The sequence below is a fragment of the Barbus barbus genome (assembly GCF_936440315.1).
Source record: "Barbus barbus genome assembly, chromosome: 8".
NCBI classification, from domain to species: domain Eukaryota; kingdom Metazoa; phylum Chordata; class Actinopteri; order Cypriniformes; family Cyprinidae; genus Barbus; species Barbus barbus.
The window spans coordinates 27,292,842-27,315,049 of record NC_136736.1 but is presented as its reverse complement, the minus strand read 5'-3'; the positions used below and the strand labels follow the sequence as shown (position 1 = coordinate 27,315,049).

At 38.5% G+C, this 22,208-nt stretch overlaps 1 protein-coding gene across 3 annotated transcripts; it reads left to right on the top strand.

The window, feature by feature from the left end:
- Positions 1 to 1,848: 1,848 nt before the first annotated feature.
- Positions 1,849 to 19,395, top strand: LOC306873970 (protocadherin-10-like). Of its 3 annotated transcripts, none has more exons than XM_079423595.1 (5): positions 1,849 to 4,806; positions 5,840 to 5,898; positions 6,710 to 6,816; positions 16,163 to 16,320; positions 18,712 to 19,395. In XM_079423595.1, exons 1-5 carry the CDS (start codon positions 2,317 to 2,319, stop codon positions 18,763 to 18,765), a joined length of 2,868 nt encoding a protein of 955 aa, XP_079279721.1. In that variant the 5' UTR covers positions 1,849 to 2,316; the 3' UTR covers positions 18,766 to 19,395. The 3 variants fall into 3 exon arrangements, with proteins under 3 accessions (XP_079279721.1, XP_079279720.1, XP_079279719.1); XM_079423594.1 differs by having other exon boundaries at positions 16,163 to 16,480; XM_079423593.1 differs by lacking the exon at positions 18,712 to 19,395 and having other exon boundaries at positions 16,163 to 16,790.
- The last annotated feature ends 2,813 nt before the right edge of the window (positions 19,396 to 22,208 follow it).

The window sequence follows — 22,208 nt, the reverse complement described above, 5'->3', positions numbered from 1 at the left end:
GCTGCAAGAGTTACAGTGTTAATCATAAATGCTTATTTTACAGCTGCTCAAAATTACTTTCGCATTATAGCTTCTTAATTATACACATCTCCTTATAGCCCGGATAATCATCTCCAGCAGCATGACGGGGCGACATCAGAAGATTTAACAGACCGCTTGGAGGCGCTGTTGTTTGTTGAAATTCATCTGATGTCGAGAAACCGATGCCTGTGAGCTTTCTAATGTGAGGCCAATCTCGAATTATAAAGAGCAACAAACACCTTTCAGGTAAATAGAAGCTTTTTTGTAATACTACAATCTTTGTTGAGAGCTTCCTCTCAAAATCCCTGAGATAAAAGCACTGTCGGTTGTTTAGAACTGTCAGGGAATTAGACCATAACTCAAATCAGTAGCCTACAATATTATAACATGCATTATTCATTAAATTTGCCCTTGAGGTGACAATTAAAACACATAATAATAGGCTATCCATCTTGTCCCTGAAATCTCTTCTCACACAGACCGGTAGGTCGCTGCGCTTCCGCTAGAGGGCGTATAGTGCACACAGAAGAGACGTACAGCGCGAGAGCTTTCAACTCGTTGCGACACGAAGAGAACTTGGTAACCGCGTGACAACAGCTTAACAGCACCCACACATTACCGTGTTAATAACGGAGGAAAGGAAGGGAGAGCATTCCGAATGAGAGTTTGTTTCTTGGTATAAAACAATCAGTTTAACCTTACAGCAGGCTTGAGAAAGAGATAAAACGGAAGGAAAGAAGGAGAGAGATACATCTTGTTATTGGTAAACAATCGGATGACAGAATCTCATTAGATGCAAACAGACGCAGAAGCCACACTGGAAAAATTTTACATTTTCGTTTAAAACCCTGCCTTCTTTGCAGGAAAAGAAGTGATATGGGATGACATGTATGTTGTCATTAAATTGTGTAGTTAATACCAATTTGAGCTATTAAAATCTGTTTGTTACTGCAAAGTGTACTGATGATAAATCTAGTGGTATAATTGAAGGCCATTCACTTAAAGCTTGTAACCAATAATAATAAAGACAAAGCGCTACAGTGTTACAATTACTAGGTAACACGCTTAACTAATGCAATAAACACTAACGATATAAAATACTAAAGGTAGCTTATAAAAATGGTATTTGGCCAACAGTTATAATGAGATTCATACTTTATACTTAAAAGTATTTTCATATGTATATACTTTTATGAGTAAATATAATTAATCTGAGATATAACACATAGCCTATTTTACCTACTGTATAAGGTGACATCCAGTTAGCAAGCTTTTACTGAAGCATTTTTATCTTTCCCCACACTGAAATTACTAGAATTTTTTTTTACAGATTCCTCCACATACACGCGGTCTCGGCATGCGCGCTCGTGAACTGCATACTAAAGAGTACACTTTCCGTGCTTCAGATTCAAAACATTCAAATGTCATCATTAATAATTTGCTTCTTAAATAAGTATCACATTCATCATATTGCTAACTATAGTCATATATCACACACACGCACTTACATTTCTTATAATGACAAATAAATTGAAGAGGACTAGAAACTGATAAAAAAACAACTGCAGAAGGATTTCTGTCCACTGTGAATCGCGTTCTCCAGTGCTAATATTTACCTTGAATGCGACTGTTTGACTTTATAAGACATGTAAATCAATTCTCATTCTCCGTTTAAAGAGAGCTGGAGTGGGGATGTGAGGGCGCGTTGAGGAGGGAGGAAGCGTCTGATTGACGCTCACTGGGTCGAATCGGCTGATGCAGCGCTGGCAGTCCGGGCCGTCCATTGGCTGCTGGTGGCAAGAGCTCTGCGCAAAACAACGCACTGATGCTCACTCTCCTTGCAGAATTCGGGAAGAGGGGACCTACGGATTACTAAGCATCCCGCAGATATTATGGACTATTAGACAACTATATGTAGAAAAGTGTTATTTGTTTGCAATATCTCGCGTTCAGGATTTAATTTTAATTTGATTTACCCACTTACTAAGAAAAAGAGTTTTGGAAAGATTTTGCTTCTCAGTAATAAGGATAGGGGCATCTGTAGGTTCTGCAATGTCTTGCTGTGACGCACGGACTACTAAATTCAGCTCTCCTTGAGACAGCATTATATAAAATGGCTATATATCTTGCGCATATGGCGACATGGTATGGGAGCTTTCTTGTTCGTTTGGGAAGTTGCACAGCGCATATGTTTTCTTGGACCAAAGCGATGGGTAATTCCTAAGCTGTGACTGGAGAAGAAACGGTGTCAAGACAGAGCGAGGGAATAAAGAGGAGTGCACTTGTTGTTTGGAGATGATTTTGCTATTTATCTTTTTCTCTATCTTGGATGGAGGGTTATCGCAGCTGCACTTCTCTGTACCGGAGGAGCAGGAGCGCGGGACGGTTGTGGGAAATATCGCCGAAGATCTGGGGCTGGACATCACCAAACTTTCCGCGCGCCGTTTCCAGACCGTGCCTAGCTCGCGCACGCCGTACCTGGAGGTCAATTTGGAGAACGGAGCGCTGGTGGTGAACGAGCGCATCGACAGAGAGGAGATATGTCGTCAGACCGTCCCGTGCCTCCTGCACCTCGAAGTGTTTTTGGAGAACCCGCTCGAGCTGTTCCGCGTCGAGATCGAGGTCATGGATATTAACGACAATCCGCCGAGTTTCCCAGAGACGGACATCACCGTGGAGATCACCGAGAGTGCCACACCGGGCACCCGCTTCCCGGTGGAGAACGCCTTCGACCCTGACGTGGGGACTAATGCCTTGAACACATACGCCATCACCACTAACAACTACTTTTATTTGGACGTACAGATGCAAGGCGACGGCAACCGCTTCGCGGAGCTCGTGCTGGAGAAACCCCTGGACCGAGAGCAGCAGGCGGTGCACAGGTACGTGCTCACCGCCGTGGACGGAGGGCAGCCGCAGAAGACCGGCACCGCACTGCTAGTGGTTAAAGTGCTGGACTCCAACGACAACGCGCCCACGTTTGATCAATCCGTTTACTCTGTGAGTTTGCGCGAGAACTCCCCAGTTGGCATGCTCGTTATTCAGCTCAACGCCACTGATATGGACGAGGGCCAGAACGGAGAGATTGTTTACTCTCTAAGTAGTCACAATCCGCCGCGCATTCGGGATCTGTTTAACATCGACTCGCGCACCGGGAGGATTGAAGTGACCGGAGAGGTGGATTACGAGGAGAGCAGCACGCATCAGATCTACGTGCAGGCTAAAGACATGGGACCGAACGCCGTGCCCGCGCACTGCAAAGTTCTGGTCAAACTCATCGACGTGAACGACAACACGCCTGAGATTAGTTTCAGCACGGTCACGGAGTTGGTAAGTGAGCAGGCTGCCCCGGGCACGGTGATCGCTCTGCTGAGCGTCACTGACCGTGACTCCGGCGACAACGGACAGATGACCTGCGAGCTGCACGGCGAGGTTCCGTTCAAACTCAAGTCGTCTTTCAAAAACTATTACACGATCGTCACGGACGGTCCGCTGGACCGCGAGAAAGCGGAGTCTTACACGCTCACGGTGGTCGCCAAAGACAAGGGGGTGCCGTCTCTCTCCACAAGCAAGTCCATCAAAGTGCACGTCTCGGACGAAAACGACAACGCGCCGAGATTCATGCAGTCGGTTTACGACGTGTACGTGACGGAGAATAACGTCCCGGGCGCTTACATTTACGCGGTGAGCGCCGTGGACCCTGATGTTGGACAGAACGCCTATGTCACTTACTCCATATTGGAGTGCGAAATACAGGGCATGTCCATCTTAACCTACGTGTCAATCAACTCTGAGAACGGCTACTTGTATGCGCTGCGCTCTTTTGATTACGAGCAAATAAAAGAGTTCAGTTTTATGGTGCATGCCAAAGACTCCGGCGCGCCCGAGTTAACGGCCAACGCCACCGTTAATGTCATCATAGTGGACCAGAACGACAACGCCCCCTCTATAATCGCGCCTCTGGGCAAAAACGGCACCGCGAGGGAACATTTGCCCCGCTCAGCCGAGCCGGGATACCTGGTGACCCGTATTGTGGCCACGGATGCAGATGACGGTGAGAACGCGCGCCTATCGTACAGCATCCTCCGAGGAAACGAGCTCGGGATGTTCCGGATGGACTGGAGAACCGGTGAGCTACGCACCGCGCGCCGGGTATCTAGCAAACGGGACCCGCCGCACCCGTACGACCTGTTGATCGAGGTGCGCGACCACGGGCAGCCGCCGCTCTCGTCCTCTGCGAGCATCAACATAGTGCTGGTGGACAGCATAGTGGAGGGCCGTAGCGGCGACCGGGGGTCGGTCAAGTCCAAAGAGGGCTCGCTGGACCTCACGCTCATCCTCATCATCGCCCTCGGCTCCGTGTCCTTCATCTTCCTCCTCGCAATGATCGTGCTGGCGGTGCGCTGCCAGAAGGACAAGAAACTGAACATCTACACGTGCATACCGGGGGACTCGTGCTGTCAGTGCTGCGGTCGCCAAGCGCGCGGGCGCAAGAAGAAGCTCAGTAAATCGGACATCATGCTCGTCCAGAGCACTAACGTGGCCAGTACCGCACAGGTGCCGGTGGAGGAGTCAGGCAGCTTCGGCTCGCACCACCAGAACCAGAACTACTGCTACCAGGTGTGCCTGACTCCGGAGTCCGCCAAAACAGACCTGATGTTCCTTAAACCGTGCAGCCCATCCCGGAGCACAGACACAGAGCACAACCCGTGCGGGGCAATCGTTACCGGATACGCTGATCAGCAACCAGATATCATCTCAAACGGGAGCATTTTATCCAGCGAGGTGAAAACACATTTTATTACCTATCAGGGCAACACTTTATCTTAATTCAGTATGGGATGCTTACATCATTAGCAAGCAATAGCCATATTAACATTACCATATTAAATCTTAGGATTTCTTTTTTTTTTTTTTTATCACTTTATGTAGCTTTGTACTTTAATATATTCATATAAATAAATAAATAATAAATAAAAAAAAAAAAAAATAAAAAAAAATAAAATAAATATATATATATATATATATATATATATATAAGACTGCTAAGGCGTTAAGCAGTATAAATAATATATATATATATACTCTTGTGAGTAGTTCTGTGGATGGAAACATCTGTCTGTACATACCCTATATGTACCTTAAGAGGCTATTCAGTGGTGATCTTTCAGCTTCCTGTGTTTGTAATGTCAGATTGTAATCATCTGCTTGCTTATGACACAGAGTGCTTTTAAAGGTAGCTTGGGGCTGTAGTGCTATTTTCAGTTGCTTTAATTACACTACAGCATTTCAGGGTCAGTTACATAGAAGGATGTAACCACATATTCAAGATTGGATAGAAACCAAATGTAAACATTTCAGAATCAATCAATGAAATTCCTATATCGATTGACCAATAATAGGAATATATGGGGGATGTGAATGTTGAGGGTGGTTGCAAGCTGATATAAAATTTCTGCTCTGATACTAGCATCTTCCTTTTTGCCTCGGAGACAAGCCATGTTATCTTAAGTGAGCCCCACATCCGACAAGGTCTACCTTACTATCCCCTGGCACTCTCTGAAAGGGTGTAGCCCTGGAGTTAAGTCTGAGGAGGGAGGGGGGAGTATATTGGACGAGGGTTTAAGTATGCTAAGCACACAGTCGCTGGGTATCAGTGGAACAAAGGCGGTTCTATGGTTGAGGTGCTCTAGTGCATGGACAGAGCAGAACAGAGGCCTGACCAGTGTTTTAATGACAAATGCAGAATATCAAATTAACTTGCTCATCATCATCATTATTACTATTACTATTTATTATTGTTGTTGCTGTCTTTTAGACCAAGCACCAGAGAACTGAGCTTAGCTACCTGGTGGATAGGCCCCGTCGTGTTAACAGGTGAGATTACTGAGTAAATACAATGTACACACACACACACATTGCATTTTCATGTTTTATGGATAATTTCCATAGACATAATTATTTTTATACTGTACAGACTTTATATTCTATCCTAAACCTAACCCTCACAGAAAATGTCTGCCTTTTTACATTAAATAATAATAATAATAGGTTTCATTATATGCTTTTTAAAAACAATTTATTAATTTATCTTTTTACAAATTATTTACATTATCTTTATAGTGTTTTTACAAATGGAGATTCTTGGAGATTTAGTTCATGTCTGGGTACAAACTGGTTAAGTAGGTACACACACATTTACTTACAGTAGCTATATAAATGGGAACATTCCATAGACTTATGTCTTATACACAACTAGTTATAAATACTATAATCTAACCCTGACCCTGAAACCTTTCTATATTTTTACAATTAAACAAACAAAAACAAAAAAACTTGTTTTTACAAATGAGGACAGATTTTTTGTCAGATTTATCTCACTCCTGGGTACAAAATTGTTTCCAAAATATGGTTAAATAGAATAAACTCCATGCTGAGATAAAGAGAGGTATAAATGATGTGGCGCCTAGCCAAAATGACAAAATCTGACTCAGCGTTGCATGTGTCATCGTAATGTTTGATACTACACAGCACGAGGCTGATACAGAATTGGATATTGAATTTAATCGGCAGTCTAAACTATGCCAAAAGTGTTAAATAACCAAAACAATCAATATTTCTAATGGGAAAAAGCAGTACAAAGCTCCAATTACCAAATGAGTACTAAACCATAAAATTTCCCTTATAGTTCAGCGTTTCAAGAGGCAGATATCGTCAGCTCTAAAGATAGCGGACATGGAGATAGCGAGCAGGGAGACAGCGACCATGACGCCACCAACCGGGGCCACACAGCAGGTGAGTTGATTACGAGTTTCTCACCTACTGTTGACCTCACGCTAGACTTGAAAGAAGCATAGAGGAGTGAAAGGCACCTGGGGAATGAATGCTGAGGAGAAACATAGGCAGCGATAGCCACTGGGAAATTGTACGTATCTTGGCTTTGAAAGCAACGTGACAAGCCTTCAACCGATTCCAGCAGTGGATCAATATAGGGACTGCGTGGAAATTATACATCTGTCAACAGAGCTAAACGGATTTCAGTCAATGCCGCGAAGGAGTCTGGCTTGTCTGATGGACAGGCTTTCTAAAGCATTTAATGAGTATTTGAAAGCTTCCACGGTAACGAATCCAAACAGCTGCCCACCACCCCACCTACACCCCCCAAACACAATTATTTTTCCATTCATATTAAATGCCAATAACGTTTGAGTCAAGCACGACGAAATGGCAATCGTTTGTTAGAGACGAATTTGATTTGATTTTGTTTATTTTTATTTATTTATATTAAATTTGATGAGCTTTTTTGACTTTCAAGTTCTATATTTGATTGCTGCTCGTTTATTGATCAAGGTGGAGCCTTACGTCTTCGACTGGATAAGGCTTTGACCTTTCTCTCCAAAGAATCATGACATTCAGCCTTCGGTTTGGCAAACAGTTAGATGATGGGTTGCCAGATATTACGTATGCGACACGCGCAATGGAATACCAATTCTTGAAAGGAGCATGGATTCACAATTTAGGTAACTACAGTATGAAAAAGGCCATTCACAAGGCCTTTCTCAATGCATAGCGATTGAGAATATTTGAAAACTTATTAGAGCATCAAAGTGGTAAAATGAGAAGATGTGTGTGTGTGTCCTTTCCTTCCCTGCTCTCCTCTGGGTATGTGTTGGCAAGCTCGCAGTTTCTGCACTCCCATTTCAGTGCCTGTCTCCGCATAGCCAATTATCACAGCAAGGTTAAGATGAAGGCCTGGGACACTGACAGAGGTAGAACCACTGCATTAACAACCACTTACATACACACACACTTGCTATCTCCTTCACACATCCCTACCTCACCTCTTTTTGTTCTTACAGCATCAATTTGGAGATATCAGACTAAATTAAGAGAATCCCAGCCAAAGGATAGAAGATAAAGACAAAGAAGCATTTTAACCCTCATGTTATGTAATGCACTCTACTGCTATAATAGAGATCCTAGTGATGAAAATATAAAAAATAATAGGTAACACTTTACAAAAAGACTCCATTTGCTAGCATTAACTTACTTGGGTTATTTTACTTTTCAAAACACATGAACATTTGAATAGAAGGTGTATGTACTGATGTAATTAATGTGAGATTTTAATGAAACATTTTAAAATAGCTGAAATTTTCTTCATCATTTTCTTGTAAGATTAGAAAAGCATAATATTTAAAGTAATGTTTATCTGTCGAGCTATTTAAATGTCTTTGGGGTCTCTCAGATGAGCATGAGGGTCAAGCTAGAAGAGCTGGGGTCAAAGAAAGGCCATTTTTTAGACTGTTACATCTGCATTTGTTTGCAAAGAGACAGAGGCGTGACAAATTGTACAATTAGATTAACACGAGTGAGCGATAGATTGATGATTATCTATAAATGAGGGATGTGTGGTGATGACGTTAATCAAATCACTTCTGTCGCTGTAATTTAATGCTATCAGATCCCAATCAGGCAACTCCATTTGCTCTGCAAGCATACACACACACACACACATACACACAGTTTATAGCTTAGAAACTGTACAAGGCATTCATCATTTTAAGTAGTTCAACTAGTCAAGCTACCCTCTGGAAAAGTAGTCAGCTACACTACAAGCTATTAACAAAAGGTAAATAAATACTTAGGTATTATCGGGGTGCAATATCTTTTTAAATGTATATCAGATGATATAATTTATTTAGCAGTTTATACAAATTAGTGGTTCACTATATATCGTGGGGAGGGCAGAGAGGGGTTGCTGTAGGTATTAAATGTACGTAGTATGTTATTTGTGTAAAACAGCAGATATCGCATTGTATGTGTCCAACTCAAATTTCCTTCGGGACAATAAAGTTTATCTTATCTTATCTTACAATAAAGATCTCAAAGTACAATTAAATTACAAAACAGCATACATTATTTTCTCATGCAGTCGAAAATATAGACACAATACCATTTATCATATTTTGCTACACAAAATAGAAAATACTATGCAACAAGAATATTTTTTAAATGATAAATTTATCCCTCTAAACAGCTGTTTGCTCTTTGGATTATTGCTTCAGCTCGCTCAGTATGAAGTTCTGTGTTAAATACAATGTGACAAAAGCAGTCATGCAGTGTTTCGTCACACCACACCACCACTCATAAAAAAAAAAAAAATAAATAAAAAAAAAGTTTCCTCCCAACCCTATAGCAAAAACTCTCGTCCTCAGCATGTGAGCTCAGGTCTTTGGTCAGCCCGACGACAGGTGTTCTGAAGGGAAATTCTGCTCATCAGGGCTTTGGCAGTGTTTTTCATTTTCGTTCTGATACTTTTGCACACCATTGATAAAAGATGTGATGAGGTCTCCAGAAGAGAAAATGCAAGAGAAGCGGAAAGAGACAAAAATAACACGCACACAGTGGGATGCGGAGCACTTCCTGATGGAGAACAGCTTAGTTAGTCAGTGTGTCTGTACTCAACGCAGCATCTCTTTTTTTCTAGATATCTGCAGCCCCAGAGTCCAGGATCTTGTCAGATCGTTAATGTTTTCAATAAAGCTCCCAGCTGCACTGAGGATATCAAATATCTAATCGAATATAGGTCTGCAATTGTAGGATTTCATGGGCAATTATGTAGATATTTTCTTTCTTTCTTTATTTATTGGCCATGAAGTGCAGGTGTTAGTATATGGCATACAACCTACTACACTAGTCTTTGCGAGGATGTATTGTATTGCAGAATAATGGCATGAACAGTGCAAATGCAGTTTGCTGAACCATATCGCTGTTAGATTTTAACCGCAATTATTCAGACAGCTCAAATTTCTCTTGACAGCTAAAAAAAATTAAAATCCTCGAGGTGCACTGTTTGCAATGCAAAATGGATGCTGCATTGTCATGTTCTTTTTATCCAAAGAGCACTAATGCTGAACTATCAGCCCAAATTTCAGCATTTAACTCAGATTGAACCATTTAATGACTGCATTCAAACTTTGTTTTCTACATAATTTCAACCTTAATCCTCATTTGAATAGGACTTGTTTTCCCCAAGGATGGTCATTTTGTGTTTCACAGACATACTTTGTGATTTAAATCCCATCCAAATTGAAAATGTCTGTTTTTCTTCCACAACCATTGCTGTTAACTCAGGGTCCTCTGAGAAATCTAATCCAGTCTGTATAGAAGCAGCTGTGACTGCAGTATATTACTTTTTCACAAAGTTTCTCATCATTTTGTATCTTTTTTAATGATTTAGATTCACAATTCCATCATAAATATGCTTTTAATGGGTTGTACATAAATCAGAGTAAAGATACAGAAATCTCGGTAACACTTTAGAATAGGGAACACTTATTCACTATTATCTACGACTTTTTCCCCAAATTCCTAATTTGCTGCTTATTATTAGTTAATAAGGTAGTTGATGTTAAGTTTAGGTATTGGGTAGATTTAGGGATGTAGAATAAGGTCATGTAGAATGAGGAATTAATATGTGCTTAATTACTACTAATAAAGGGCTAATATTCTAGTAATATGCATGCTAATAAGCAACTAGTTAAGAGACCTTAAAATAAAGTGTTACCGAAATCTCAATCCCTTCAAAATCAATGCATGAAATCAAAGATGTTCTGGGTAAATAATTGTAACAGTATTTAAAACTTAAAAATCCCTTCCAATTTGTTGCTTCGGTGTGCCAACATTTGCATATATATTCTCCATCACCTTGCAATCTCCAAGAATTTTGATTCTGTTCTGCTAACCAGGATTCAAATCTACATCAGGATATTATTCTACCACTATATTATGCTAAATTCATAAAACACTATTATTTTGCTGTCACTAGCATTTCCTTCAGAACATGCCAATCCGGTAGTTTTCTTTTTCACAAAGCCTACAAAAGCAGACCTCAGTCAGATGAAATGATATCAGGTCCTACATGTTCTACATGAGTCTCTGCGTGTGACTGTGATATCGATGTGAACCTCATGCTGTGAGCTTCTGTCTGCTCGCTCGGTGGGGATATTTAGAGTCCGCTGCTCTAATTACATTGAGTTTGATTGTATGCAGTCAGGTTTATCTGTGTACTTAATATTGATGATGTCACAAACGACTGGGATCCCTGCTTTAACGAGATTCACGCCACTGTGTACATCCGCATATATCTGTCCATATATATCACCCTGATATAATGGTGAAATAACAAAGTGGATAGGTTGTGGAAGTGATCTATGGATTTAACAACTCATCTTAGCAGAGATGTGAGCTGAATGTGGGTTCAGATGTTGCGTCTGTAAGATTAGACGTATTGAGGTGCGCGAAGGAAAGAAGAATCACATAAGAAATCTCTTTAACTTTGCTTATCCCTGACAGCAATGATACAGAGAGCAAATGGAGACTTTTGCTTAAGCTTCTCAGATCTCTCCTGAGAAAAATACGCTAGCAATCTCACATATTCCTCCTCTAGAGTTTCATAAGAGATCTCAGCAATGTCAAAAACTGTACCAAGACACCAAAGTCAGCAATAAACAAACAGAGATTTCAAGATTAACTAAAGTATCTTCATTTTATAGCTCTATGTTAACTATGTTAAGTTTTGATACTTAAAAAAAGAGCAACTTATAAGCAATGAAAGAGTAGGGTTGGTGTCTCATGTCCTACTTTTAGTGTACATTTATGCCTGGAGAGTAAATAACTTTATTTTGCAATTTCTGTGCTGTCCAGTAAATGAAAGAGCCATTGCAAACAAGCTGCTTACTTTGTGCACAACATAACCAGACACTTTGATCACTAAATAATACTTCATCATCTATTGAAAGTCCCCTATAGCAATACTAATAAGCTCCATACTATGGGTCAGAGTAGCACTTTATGCATATATCTGCAGGTCCCAAAGCCACGCTAATAACATGCTTCCTGGTCACCTATGCAAATCATTACAACAGTTCTGCACTAATAAATCATTATTCGCTTGTGTGTTCATTTTGGCATCAATACACACACAAACACGCACACACTCATAATATGGTCAGCTTTATCAGAAGGGCAGATTTGATCTCACTCAGAAGAGCTTCTGCCACGAGGAATTAGATATTAGAGATTGATCTGACATGCATCCACCCCCTCCCTCTCCTCCTCTGTTGGCCTTTGTCTTTACCTTTGTATCAATTTCCCATATCAGCCTACAGACTCTTTCATCCTCTTTTTTTTAATTCCCTTCAAATTTCCTCTTTTAAATTGGTCTTCCTTGGTGTACCTGTTTGAATCTGACCTTGTGCATCACTGTACGTATCTGCTCCTACTCCCTCACTCTTATATGGGTCATTCCTTTTATGGAACTCTGTAAATAAAAAAAGAATACACTTGTATTTTTAGAAGGAATTTAAGAAGTATATAGAAGACATACACACTGGTCAGGCCTAGGCACTTTTGTCAGATATAACTTGATTATTTATTACACAGCAGGATTGAAAGTCATCCCTATCAGTGAAAGACAGAGTATTTTAATAAAACAATATAGGGTATTTTAAACTGAAATAAGTTGATTAAATGCCACAAAACATCACATAATTCATCAATTTAATTTCTAATACTTGAAGAAGTTTGTGCTGCTGCTATCCATGGCAATGAACAATTGCTTCCACATATATCCTCAGTAGCCACCGGAACGTCCAGTGCAGTGCAGTATATGGAATGTATAAGAAACATTAAGCACAAAATTAAATCTTGAGGAAGTGTCATGTGACAGGACGTGGCAACATTGATACAATCCAGGTGGTATTTAAAGCTGCTGGATCTCATCACTGAAATGTTATGTTTCGATATATAAAATATCACATTTCAAAATATGAAAGTCATGTAGCACTACGATTTTAGCGCATGTCTCTTAAAATTAAAACCAAATTAGCAGGATAGAATGTGATATTGTGTAAACGGGGAAAAACTACAAAATAATTGACAAGTTATTACCAGTTAAAACAATGTACCTATTAGGCATTAGTGCAGAACACCTAATGACATAGTAATAACTTATTTAATTGTGGTATAATGATAAAAGAGCTAATATGATTTCTATCATTAATAAAAAATTAGGAGTTTAATATTTCATGTAATATATTAAGACAGGGCTTGCAGGTGCTGAATAATAGAACATACCATACCATATTATGCTGCTCACCTTGACTGTGATTTTGCAGAGTATACTCCTGGATCATGTTTTGTTGGTCCTGGGACTAGAGTTCTGTCAAATAAACACAGTCCAAACTCCATCCAAATTCAAAGCAATGTCCAGGTTTATGCTTGATGCATATGCACAAGCAAAAAGATGTGCACACCAACAGTGATATCAATGGGTGCTTGGAATTTCATATTCAGCAAACCAAACTTGAGGGAAGGCTGGTTGAGCAGATAGACCTGTGTTGGACTTTTTCAGGCAGAGAATTACTTAAAATAATTTTAAAAGCACAATGTTTCTGACTACACTGTGAAATTTGTCTGTTCACTTGTTCTCCTTATAAAGAGTATTTATATACATAATTGACTGAATAAAAATAATACTCTTTAGCAGAGAATTGTGCAATGCAGTGCACATGAGGTATAAATGCTGTGACGTGCACATGCATCTGTGATGGTTAATGCTGGGTCAAATGCGTCAGTATAAACAAGGCTCAACTCTGATCCCTACTCCTACATTTTCTCCAAGTCCAAACTTCCAAATCCTTAACCTTTGTTTTGAAGCTTAGCACATATTTTACTAGTGCAGTTCCTAGTCAGTAGATGAGGATCCACAGTTAAGATACCTAACCATTAACTACCCCAAAAAATCAGAGGGAAATAATACAAAGTTGTTAACAATGTTGTTAGCACAGGAACATGGGGTGGACTCAAACCTGTATCTCCCTCATGAGCACCTTACTCGATGTGTCAAAGCCCACATGACCACAGGATTTTACAAGGTGCAATTTCAATGTGAACTGTATGAAAAATTTAAGATTTTAGAAAAAAAGACAGCATGAAGGTCAACTCTTTAACATAATAAGTGGGACACAAGCAGACTATACGAAAAAGTACAAATTAAAATATATCAAATTCATATGAATTAGCCACCAATTTGCCAAAATGTAAATATAAATTGCTGTACAAACATTTATATATATATATATATATATATATATATATATATATATATATATATATATATATATTAAAAGTAAGCATGAAGGTCCACCCCATTTATAATTGTAACTGGGACACAAGCAAAACGTACAAATGAGAGTGTATGAATTCATACGAATTAACCACGAATTCACCAAAACATAGTTACAAATTGCTGTACAAAAATGTATGACTTTTAAAAAAAAAAATAGCATGAAGGTCCACCTCTATTAATAATTGTGACTGGGATATAAGAATGAGATGTATGAGATTGTACGAATTCATAAGAATTAGCCTCAAACGTAAATAGTTATGAATTGTGATGTCGAGCACATAACCACTAAGCCTTAACTGCTATTTCTGTATTAATGGGGTCATCTTCTCCATCCAAATTCTGAATTGGTCTTCAAGCTCCCTGTATCACTGAACCTCATGCTGGGGTTGAATCCAGAGGCCTTTATTAGAGTTCAGTGTGACGCCACGCTGCTCTCTGCCCCTCTCTTTCATTTATTTCCCTTTCAAGCTCCCCTCTCGTTCTCTTCCTCTGAAACCAGCTAATTATCATGCTCTGTGTAGTCATTAGTCAGAAAGCAAGAGCATGTATGTGTGAGCCAGTGTGTTTGGAGGACTTTTTCTCCCAGTGTTGTTAGTTTTGGTTGCGTTGCCTAGTGTTTGTACGAAGGACTTGAGAGACCGGAGGATGAGACACCGTGAAATTAACAGCATGAAAACATCACAGCAGATTCGTTTAATATTGGTTGGTGGGAGGGACAGGGAGAGGCAGAGAGGGAGAAACAAAGGCCTGGAGAGTTCACTGCTTTGTGTTTATAACTATCCGTCTTTCAGTGGGCCGCCTTCCAGTCAATTACCGTGCTTTGCTGAAGCCTGACAATGACTGCAGTTGATTATAAAACGAATAAAAAGCTCGCAATCTGTCTGGTTAAATAATCTCCATTCAAATATGAATAATTTCAGACTCCGCGTTCTGGATAATTCATAGTAATTTTGCCTTTGTGTTACTGTTGACATCGGGTTGTTACACAGGAGAGCAGCAGATAAAGTGAAAGCAGAAGATCTCGGTGCGAGGAAGCGTGTAGCCTCCATAAAACATCTTTTTTTCTAAATAGATCTCGGAACGTGGACAGGGGGATGTTGACGCTCCCACACACATGCTAATTTAATTCATTTTAGACCATTATGCACGGTCTTTTTTGCTTTTATATCAAAGATATTCTGAAACATTACAAACACATTTTTTTTTTTTTTAAGATGCGAGCAGTGTTTACATGTATAAAACTCACCGGCATGTTGCTAGGGTGTTGTGACTATGTTTGGGAGTTGTTTAGATGTTTTGGGTGAAAGATCACAATTATAATCGCCAAGATATTCTGGTCCCTATATGGCTTAAATCTCTGTTTAAATGTAAATCTGTGGGATTTTTTTATTTAGATTTTTTCACTATTTTACGGTTCAACAGTCCAAAAATTATGTGTCCAAGTACTCATTTTAATAAAGTACTACTAAAATCCCTAAGCTTAAAGGGAATGTTCACCTAAAAATTTAAATTCTGTCATCATTTACCCATTTCAAATCTGTGACTTACATTTTTCTAAACAAAAAATAATATATATATATATATATATATATATATATATATATATATATATATATATATATATATATATAATATAAATAAATAGAATATAAATAAAAGTCAAATTTATTTTTATATTATTTTGTTCATTGCATGGATCTATTCCTTTTTATCTACAGAACAAATTAAGTCATACAGGTTTGGAATGATGTTTACATGAGTAAATAATGGCAGAAATGTCATTTCATTTTCTAGAAATGATACGATTTATTTTGAATTATACTACAACATTTAATTTCATTTTAATTCTATTTTTAAATATAGTTAAAATAGTAACACCATTAATTATATATCATTCTACATGATCTTTGCTAACATTTCCTCTCATCTTTCCTCGGTCTTTCACAGGAGCTGATCTTTTTTCCAACTGCACTGAAGAGTGCAAGGCTCTGGGTCACTCCGACCGTTGCTGGATGCCCTCCTTCATGCCTGGCGACAGTCGCCAGGGCGCCGATTACCGTAGTAACCTGCACGTCCCGGGAATGGACGCGGTGCCGGACACTGAGGTACAGGAGAGCGTGGTTCCGGGCGATGCGTGCAATCGGGTCGATGATAGATCATTCTCCACGTTCGGCAAAGACAAGTCACACCACGGCACGCTCACACGCCACGAGCTACACACACTCTTACCAAGCCCCCGAGCGCCTTACAAACCCAACTATCTGTGTGAGTACTCACTCAAAATGTACGATTTCTGAACCCCCCCCCCCCCCCCCCCCCACCCACCCACCCCAGATCTGATCCACTGCCGTTATCTCTTTTCCAAATCTAATCCATGGCTCTGTTTATATAGAACTATTTATATTTCTAAATAAATATGTAATCCCATTTCTCAAAACACCCTTTCTATTGACCTATTCTCTTACTTTCCAATTAGTTTTCCCCTTTCCTTCAAGAGCAAAATGACAAAAAAACAAACAAAAAATAAATAAATGTATAATATATGGACATATCAATAAAGGACTTTTTTTGAGTGAAAGTGTGGAGTTGTGTCCAACATTTTGTCCTCTCCCTGCCCTCTAAATTCTCCCCAAAGCATCTGAAGACACTGGTGAAAAAACATCCTATTACAAATTTGGATTATGAATGCTGAATTTGCTACTAATTTGTCATCCAAACCTACATAACACATACTTTGTGCTGTGACTTTTCCTCAAGCTGAAATCTATCTTCATCATAATCATGTAAGACACATGGTTTGTCTATACAACATGCCTATATCTCATCACATGGTTCTGCATCTCCAATAATCACAATTTAGCACATTTTCCGCCATCATGTAGCATGTTTATGCCATAATAAATAAAAATGTATGGCATGCCATAAAGAATGGCAGTAGTTATTTTCCAGCTTTCATTTACACCTTATAAAATCCCACAATATCTACCTGTTTTTCATCCATGTCTGTTCTAATCACCATATGTCACAGCTCTATTGTAATCACACTTGCGACAGTCATAGCGCCCTGCCTCCTCGCCTCTGATTATAGCATGCAAACTGTGGTAGTGTACGCTCACAGCCGCTGACAGATCCAGCACTTTGTTAGTGTATGTGCTTTAATGCAGTATAACTAATACTGCACTAAAGCAAGAACAAGTGTACACTGTGTGCTCTCCTGTGGGCGGAGACTAAGTGTGCATGTGCATGTGTTTGTATTCTTCCAGACATGTGGATATGACGAACCTTATATCCACAAGCCCCGCCTCTAGGCTATTTGCATAACTGCATTTTTCTTTTTATAACTGGGAATTTTGGGTTACACTCTCACAAGAAAATGTAACAATACGGACGTTTATCAGAAAACCACCAAAATGTCAAATTATTTTTTAAGGTGTTTCAAAGGGTTCTGTAAAGCCTTGATTAGTTTCTGATGTCAGAATGTCAGTTTCTGATCATATTTTATTACATAAAATTATTAATAAAATAAAAATACAAATCTAAAATTATATTCAATAAACTTACATTCAATTTTACATGATATTAAATTTGATCATAATTACAAAAAAAATAAAATAAATAAAAGGTAGATGAAATATTGAAGTTACTATTACATTGTATATGCTATATACTTTATATATATTATTCATTTTGACCCAGATAGGATTCTCTTTTTCCTAAAAATGCTAGCCAACATTTTTGCACAACACTTATGGTCTTTGCGCACATAGCAACTTCATTAACCACTTCCCCGCTTTTTTTTTTTTTGGTACTTTTTTGAGATTTTTTCCCCTACCTTGTTACACTTGTAGTGTTCCCAGTCAAAAAATAACAGGCCTTTTAATAACTTATAAATCTCTTGTTATGCTACATTATTTCCAAATACTGGATTCAGTCTTCATTAACTTGTTTCCTTTCAATTAGCTTAATTATTAGAGTTTATGCATCTCAGTTTTTGACTGAATACTGCCAAAATGAACCACAAATAATTATTTTTTCTTTCAAAAACAGCATAAGCCCAGTTTAATGAGGCCTGGGATCAATCAGTTCCAAAAATAAACACAAAACCAGTAAAACAAAGAAAACAAGTTTTTTTTTTTTTTTGGTGAATATAGCATATTAAAAAAATTATAAAAAATTTTTAAAAGCCTGGTCAATTTTGACCGTTAACACCAAATTAGGTAAAGAATTCTCAACACAGCACAAATGATATAAAACGCATTTTATGTGCTATATTTGACTGACAACCACACAAAAGAACATTTATACAGTTCTCACTTTTTTTTCTTCTGTAATTGTCTGAACTATGAGTGATGCTTTTGTGGTGCATGGATAAATGCAGCTACAACGATGCTTTTCCTTGTGAGATCAGACTCAGTTTGGGAAAATAATGTTTGGACTGGTAAGAATCTGATTTTAACAATAACAATTCATGTGTTCTCCTGTTCTTTACCCTATAGCACGCAAAAGGATTTCCTAGCACCTTCCGCGTGGACATTCCTGAAAAAGCGTGAGTTTGCACAGTAACGCAACCGGCCAAAAGCATCAAGGGTTTCTTTTTTTAAACTTCCCTTCGTTTCTTTTTTTATTGAACTCAATCATGGACGATCTGGTCGTTCCCAGCTCTGTCGGACGTCTGAAACAGATTAAATCAGATGCGATCCAATGACGTAAGGACCCTGAGAATTCTCAGCAGGACTGAGAATCCTCGCCAAATCTCCTCCGAAAAACTGGATGAGAAGAGGGAAGAACAGAGAGAGAGAGAGAGCTCAAAAAGAGGATTAGGAGTGATGGAGAGACAAAAGGAGAAAAATGGATGATCAATGGACACGGTTGTTTCTTCACTCTCGCCGCTCTGTGATCAATGTGTCTCTGTTTACAGTCCACTGTAAACTATACCAACTATCTGAGCCCTTTACCCGTTTCGACACACACACACACACACACACACACACAAACACACACGCATACACACTGTACAAACGTACTGTACAAAGAGCAGCCCAAACTATGTGCATTATAAACTCAACTATCCGTTTTAGACTTGACTGTTTTCTATAGTTGTTTATTTTTTCTTCTTAATCAGTGTGGTCAAGTGTTCTTCTGAAGTTACTATCTTTAGAAAAAGCGTGGATGCGGGGGACAAAAAAATGGAAAAAGTAAAAAAAAAAGAAAAAAAGAAAAGAAAAGACGATTCTGTCCTCTCATTGGCCTACGGATACTTCATCTGACATTGTGGTTATCTTCACGTGTGCAAGTGTGTACTGTTCTCTTTTAATGCTTCAAATAACTATAAACCTACATATATATATATATATAATATATATATAATATATAAATATACTTTTTTCTGAACCTGTGTAGCCCATTGGATAGTTTCCTAAATACCATATTGCCATAAACCAATACAAAGTGCTGAAAAGACTTAATTTAATTAAAATTGGGGCTTCGAATTGTGTGGCCTCTCTGTCTATAAGTGCAGAATTATTTTATGCTGTAGTCATTTGACATAATTCTTTCTCAAATGCACACAGATTACACACAATATATAGGTAAGACCGGGACTAATTGTCAAATCTGTGTAAGTCTTAACTACAAAATTGTTTTGGGAACATTTACATGGCTAATTATCGCTCACGTAAAATATATAGTTCATGATATATACAGAACAGACACCTTTTGTGACAACATGCCCTACAATTTAATGGTAACATACAAAATGTTTTTGTTTTCGCAATTTGCCCAAATATAAATGTGACAACCAACTTGCTGAAGAACAAAATACTTGTGTTATTTTACTGTATTTACTTGTTTCCTCAACAGTTTATTTATTTGATTTGATTTATTTTAAATGCTATTAAAAAATGCTATTAGAATTTTAATTTGGAGGACAGAATTTACAAAAAATGTTCTAGGAATGAAACTAGGTGTCTGGAACCCACATATATGTTCACTGCTAACAAAACACGTTTTTGTGATTCGACTCAAAACTTAGTAACTGAGATCCAGTCCTTTGTGACAACTCACCCAGTCTCCTGTCTCTCTCTATATAACACACATTAGATCACAGGCTCACAGTTTCATTCAAAGCAATCCAGAACATAGTTTGCTTCTTGGCCTGAAATGATAAGCACAAGTATGACAGACTTTGATTGCGGATGTTTATTCAGTCCTGCCACACTGACTGTGATTAGAGAGCTGTTTTGAACATTAAACTTCTCTGGCCTTTTCTCCAGTGTTCCTGATTGGCCATTAGAGAGAAAAAAAAAAAAAAACACCCATGCAGTTTTATGCCATAGATAAAATCAGCATGTAAAAACAAGGCTTTGAATTGAAAACTCCTGCATGACTAATCAGCAACAGAAAAACATCAAGCACTTTACTTACTAAGATGACAAATATGGTAGAAATTACTTATTTCTTGCACAAATGGACACAATGAGTCTTCACAATAACAAAATGACAGCTTTTAAGTAAAGATGAGGTCTCCATTTAGACCAGTATCCTGTCGGGTTTTATCCACACCATTGAGATATTGAGATCTTTACTGATTTAGTAATGTTTTTCTCTGGTCGTGGTTGCTAACTTTAGTTTAGTAAAGGTTTGTTTTAATGAATATATTTTACACTATAGTACACACACATATATATTATATATACACTCTACCAATCAAAAGTTTGGAATCAGTACGATTTATTTCTTTTAAGAAGTCTCTCATCAAGGTTGTATTTAAAATGCTGTAGAACAGTAATACTGTGAAATATTATTACAATTTTAAAATGTAAAATATCTGTTTTCCATTTTAATTTTCAGCAGCCTTTACTCCAGTCTTTAGTGTTGCATGATCTTTCAAAAATCATTCTAATGCAAATTCAGCTCTGCCATCACAGGAATACATTACATTTTAAAATATATTATAATAGAAAACAGTTATTTTAAATTGTAATAATATTTCCACAATATTTCTGTTTTTATTGTATTTTGATTCAATATATACAGCCTTGGTGAGCATGAGAGACTATAAATATTTTATTATGTATTCATAACTTTTGACTGGTAGTGTGTATATACATATGTAGAATTAAATAAAAAATCTTACAGTGAAAGATCCAAAAAAAAGATATCTGTTCTCTCAGAACATGTCTATGTTGTTTGAGGTTCTGGCTATTAAGTCCTGAAGGGTCTCTGAACACATCATTGTCATTTTGAGAATGTAGTGGTGACCAGTGGAAAACCGCTGAGTTCGCCTTCAAAATTCTCCAAATACCAAGAACAAGATATCTGCTTTCTCTCAAGTCACACGACAGCCAAGAGGGTTGGGCAGGTTAAAGAGGGGATCGGAACCATGAAATGTCAGACAGGCACAGCACCCAGATAAAAACGAGGTCAAGAGATATCAGCGAAAGACTGAATGACCACAGACAAAGACATGCTATCAGCCAATCTGCCCCCTCCTCTGGGCCCGACTATCCCACACAGACACTGCCAGAGCTGGGGAAGATCATCCCAACAAGTAAGTGACTGTTGGAGGTCGGGCTCCTCTTATCTCCTTTCGTTCTGGAGTTCATCACAAGACACACTACTAACCAGAACGACTATCTTCAGTGATGGAGGGAGAGAGGGAGGAATGTGAATGAGCAAAAAGCAAGCAAACATGAGCACACAAGAGGAATCAGGTTCAAATTTGGCCTGTGAATTTTCTCCCCCACTTTACAATTTTTTTTTTTACAAACGCTATGACAATTTTTCTAAACTCTTAACGCACCAACACACCTACAACACACAATTCGCAAAACGGTTAATTTCATGCTCAAAATCACCCATTGTAAACTAAACTCCAACACAAATTTTCAAAATACAATAATACACTAACACAATACACTGCCTACCAAAACACTGCAAACATGTTTCAAAATCAAATAATTATTCCAAAACACTAACACATGTTCTCTTCCAA

Bases quoted from the DNA above. Each gene is read 5' to 3' on its own strand.
- LOC306873970 (XM_079423593.1), top strand. From the start codon at position 2,317: ATGATTTTGCTATTTATCTTTTTCTCTATCTTGGATGGAGGGTTATCG. The intron at 4,807-5,839 runs GTGAAAACACAT...GCTGTCTTTTAG, and splicing joins GGAGCATTTTATCCAGCGAG to ACCAAGCACCAGAGAACTGA. The intron at 6,817-16,162 runs GTGAGTTGATTA...GGTCTTTCACAG, and splicing joins CAACCGGGGCCACACAGCAG to GAGCTGATCTTTTTTCCAAC.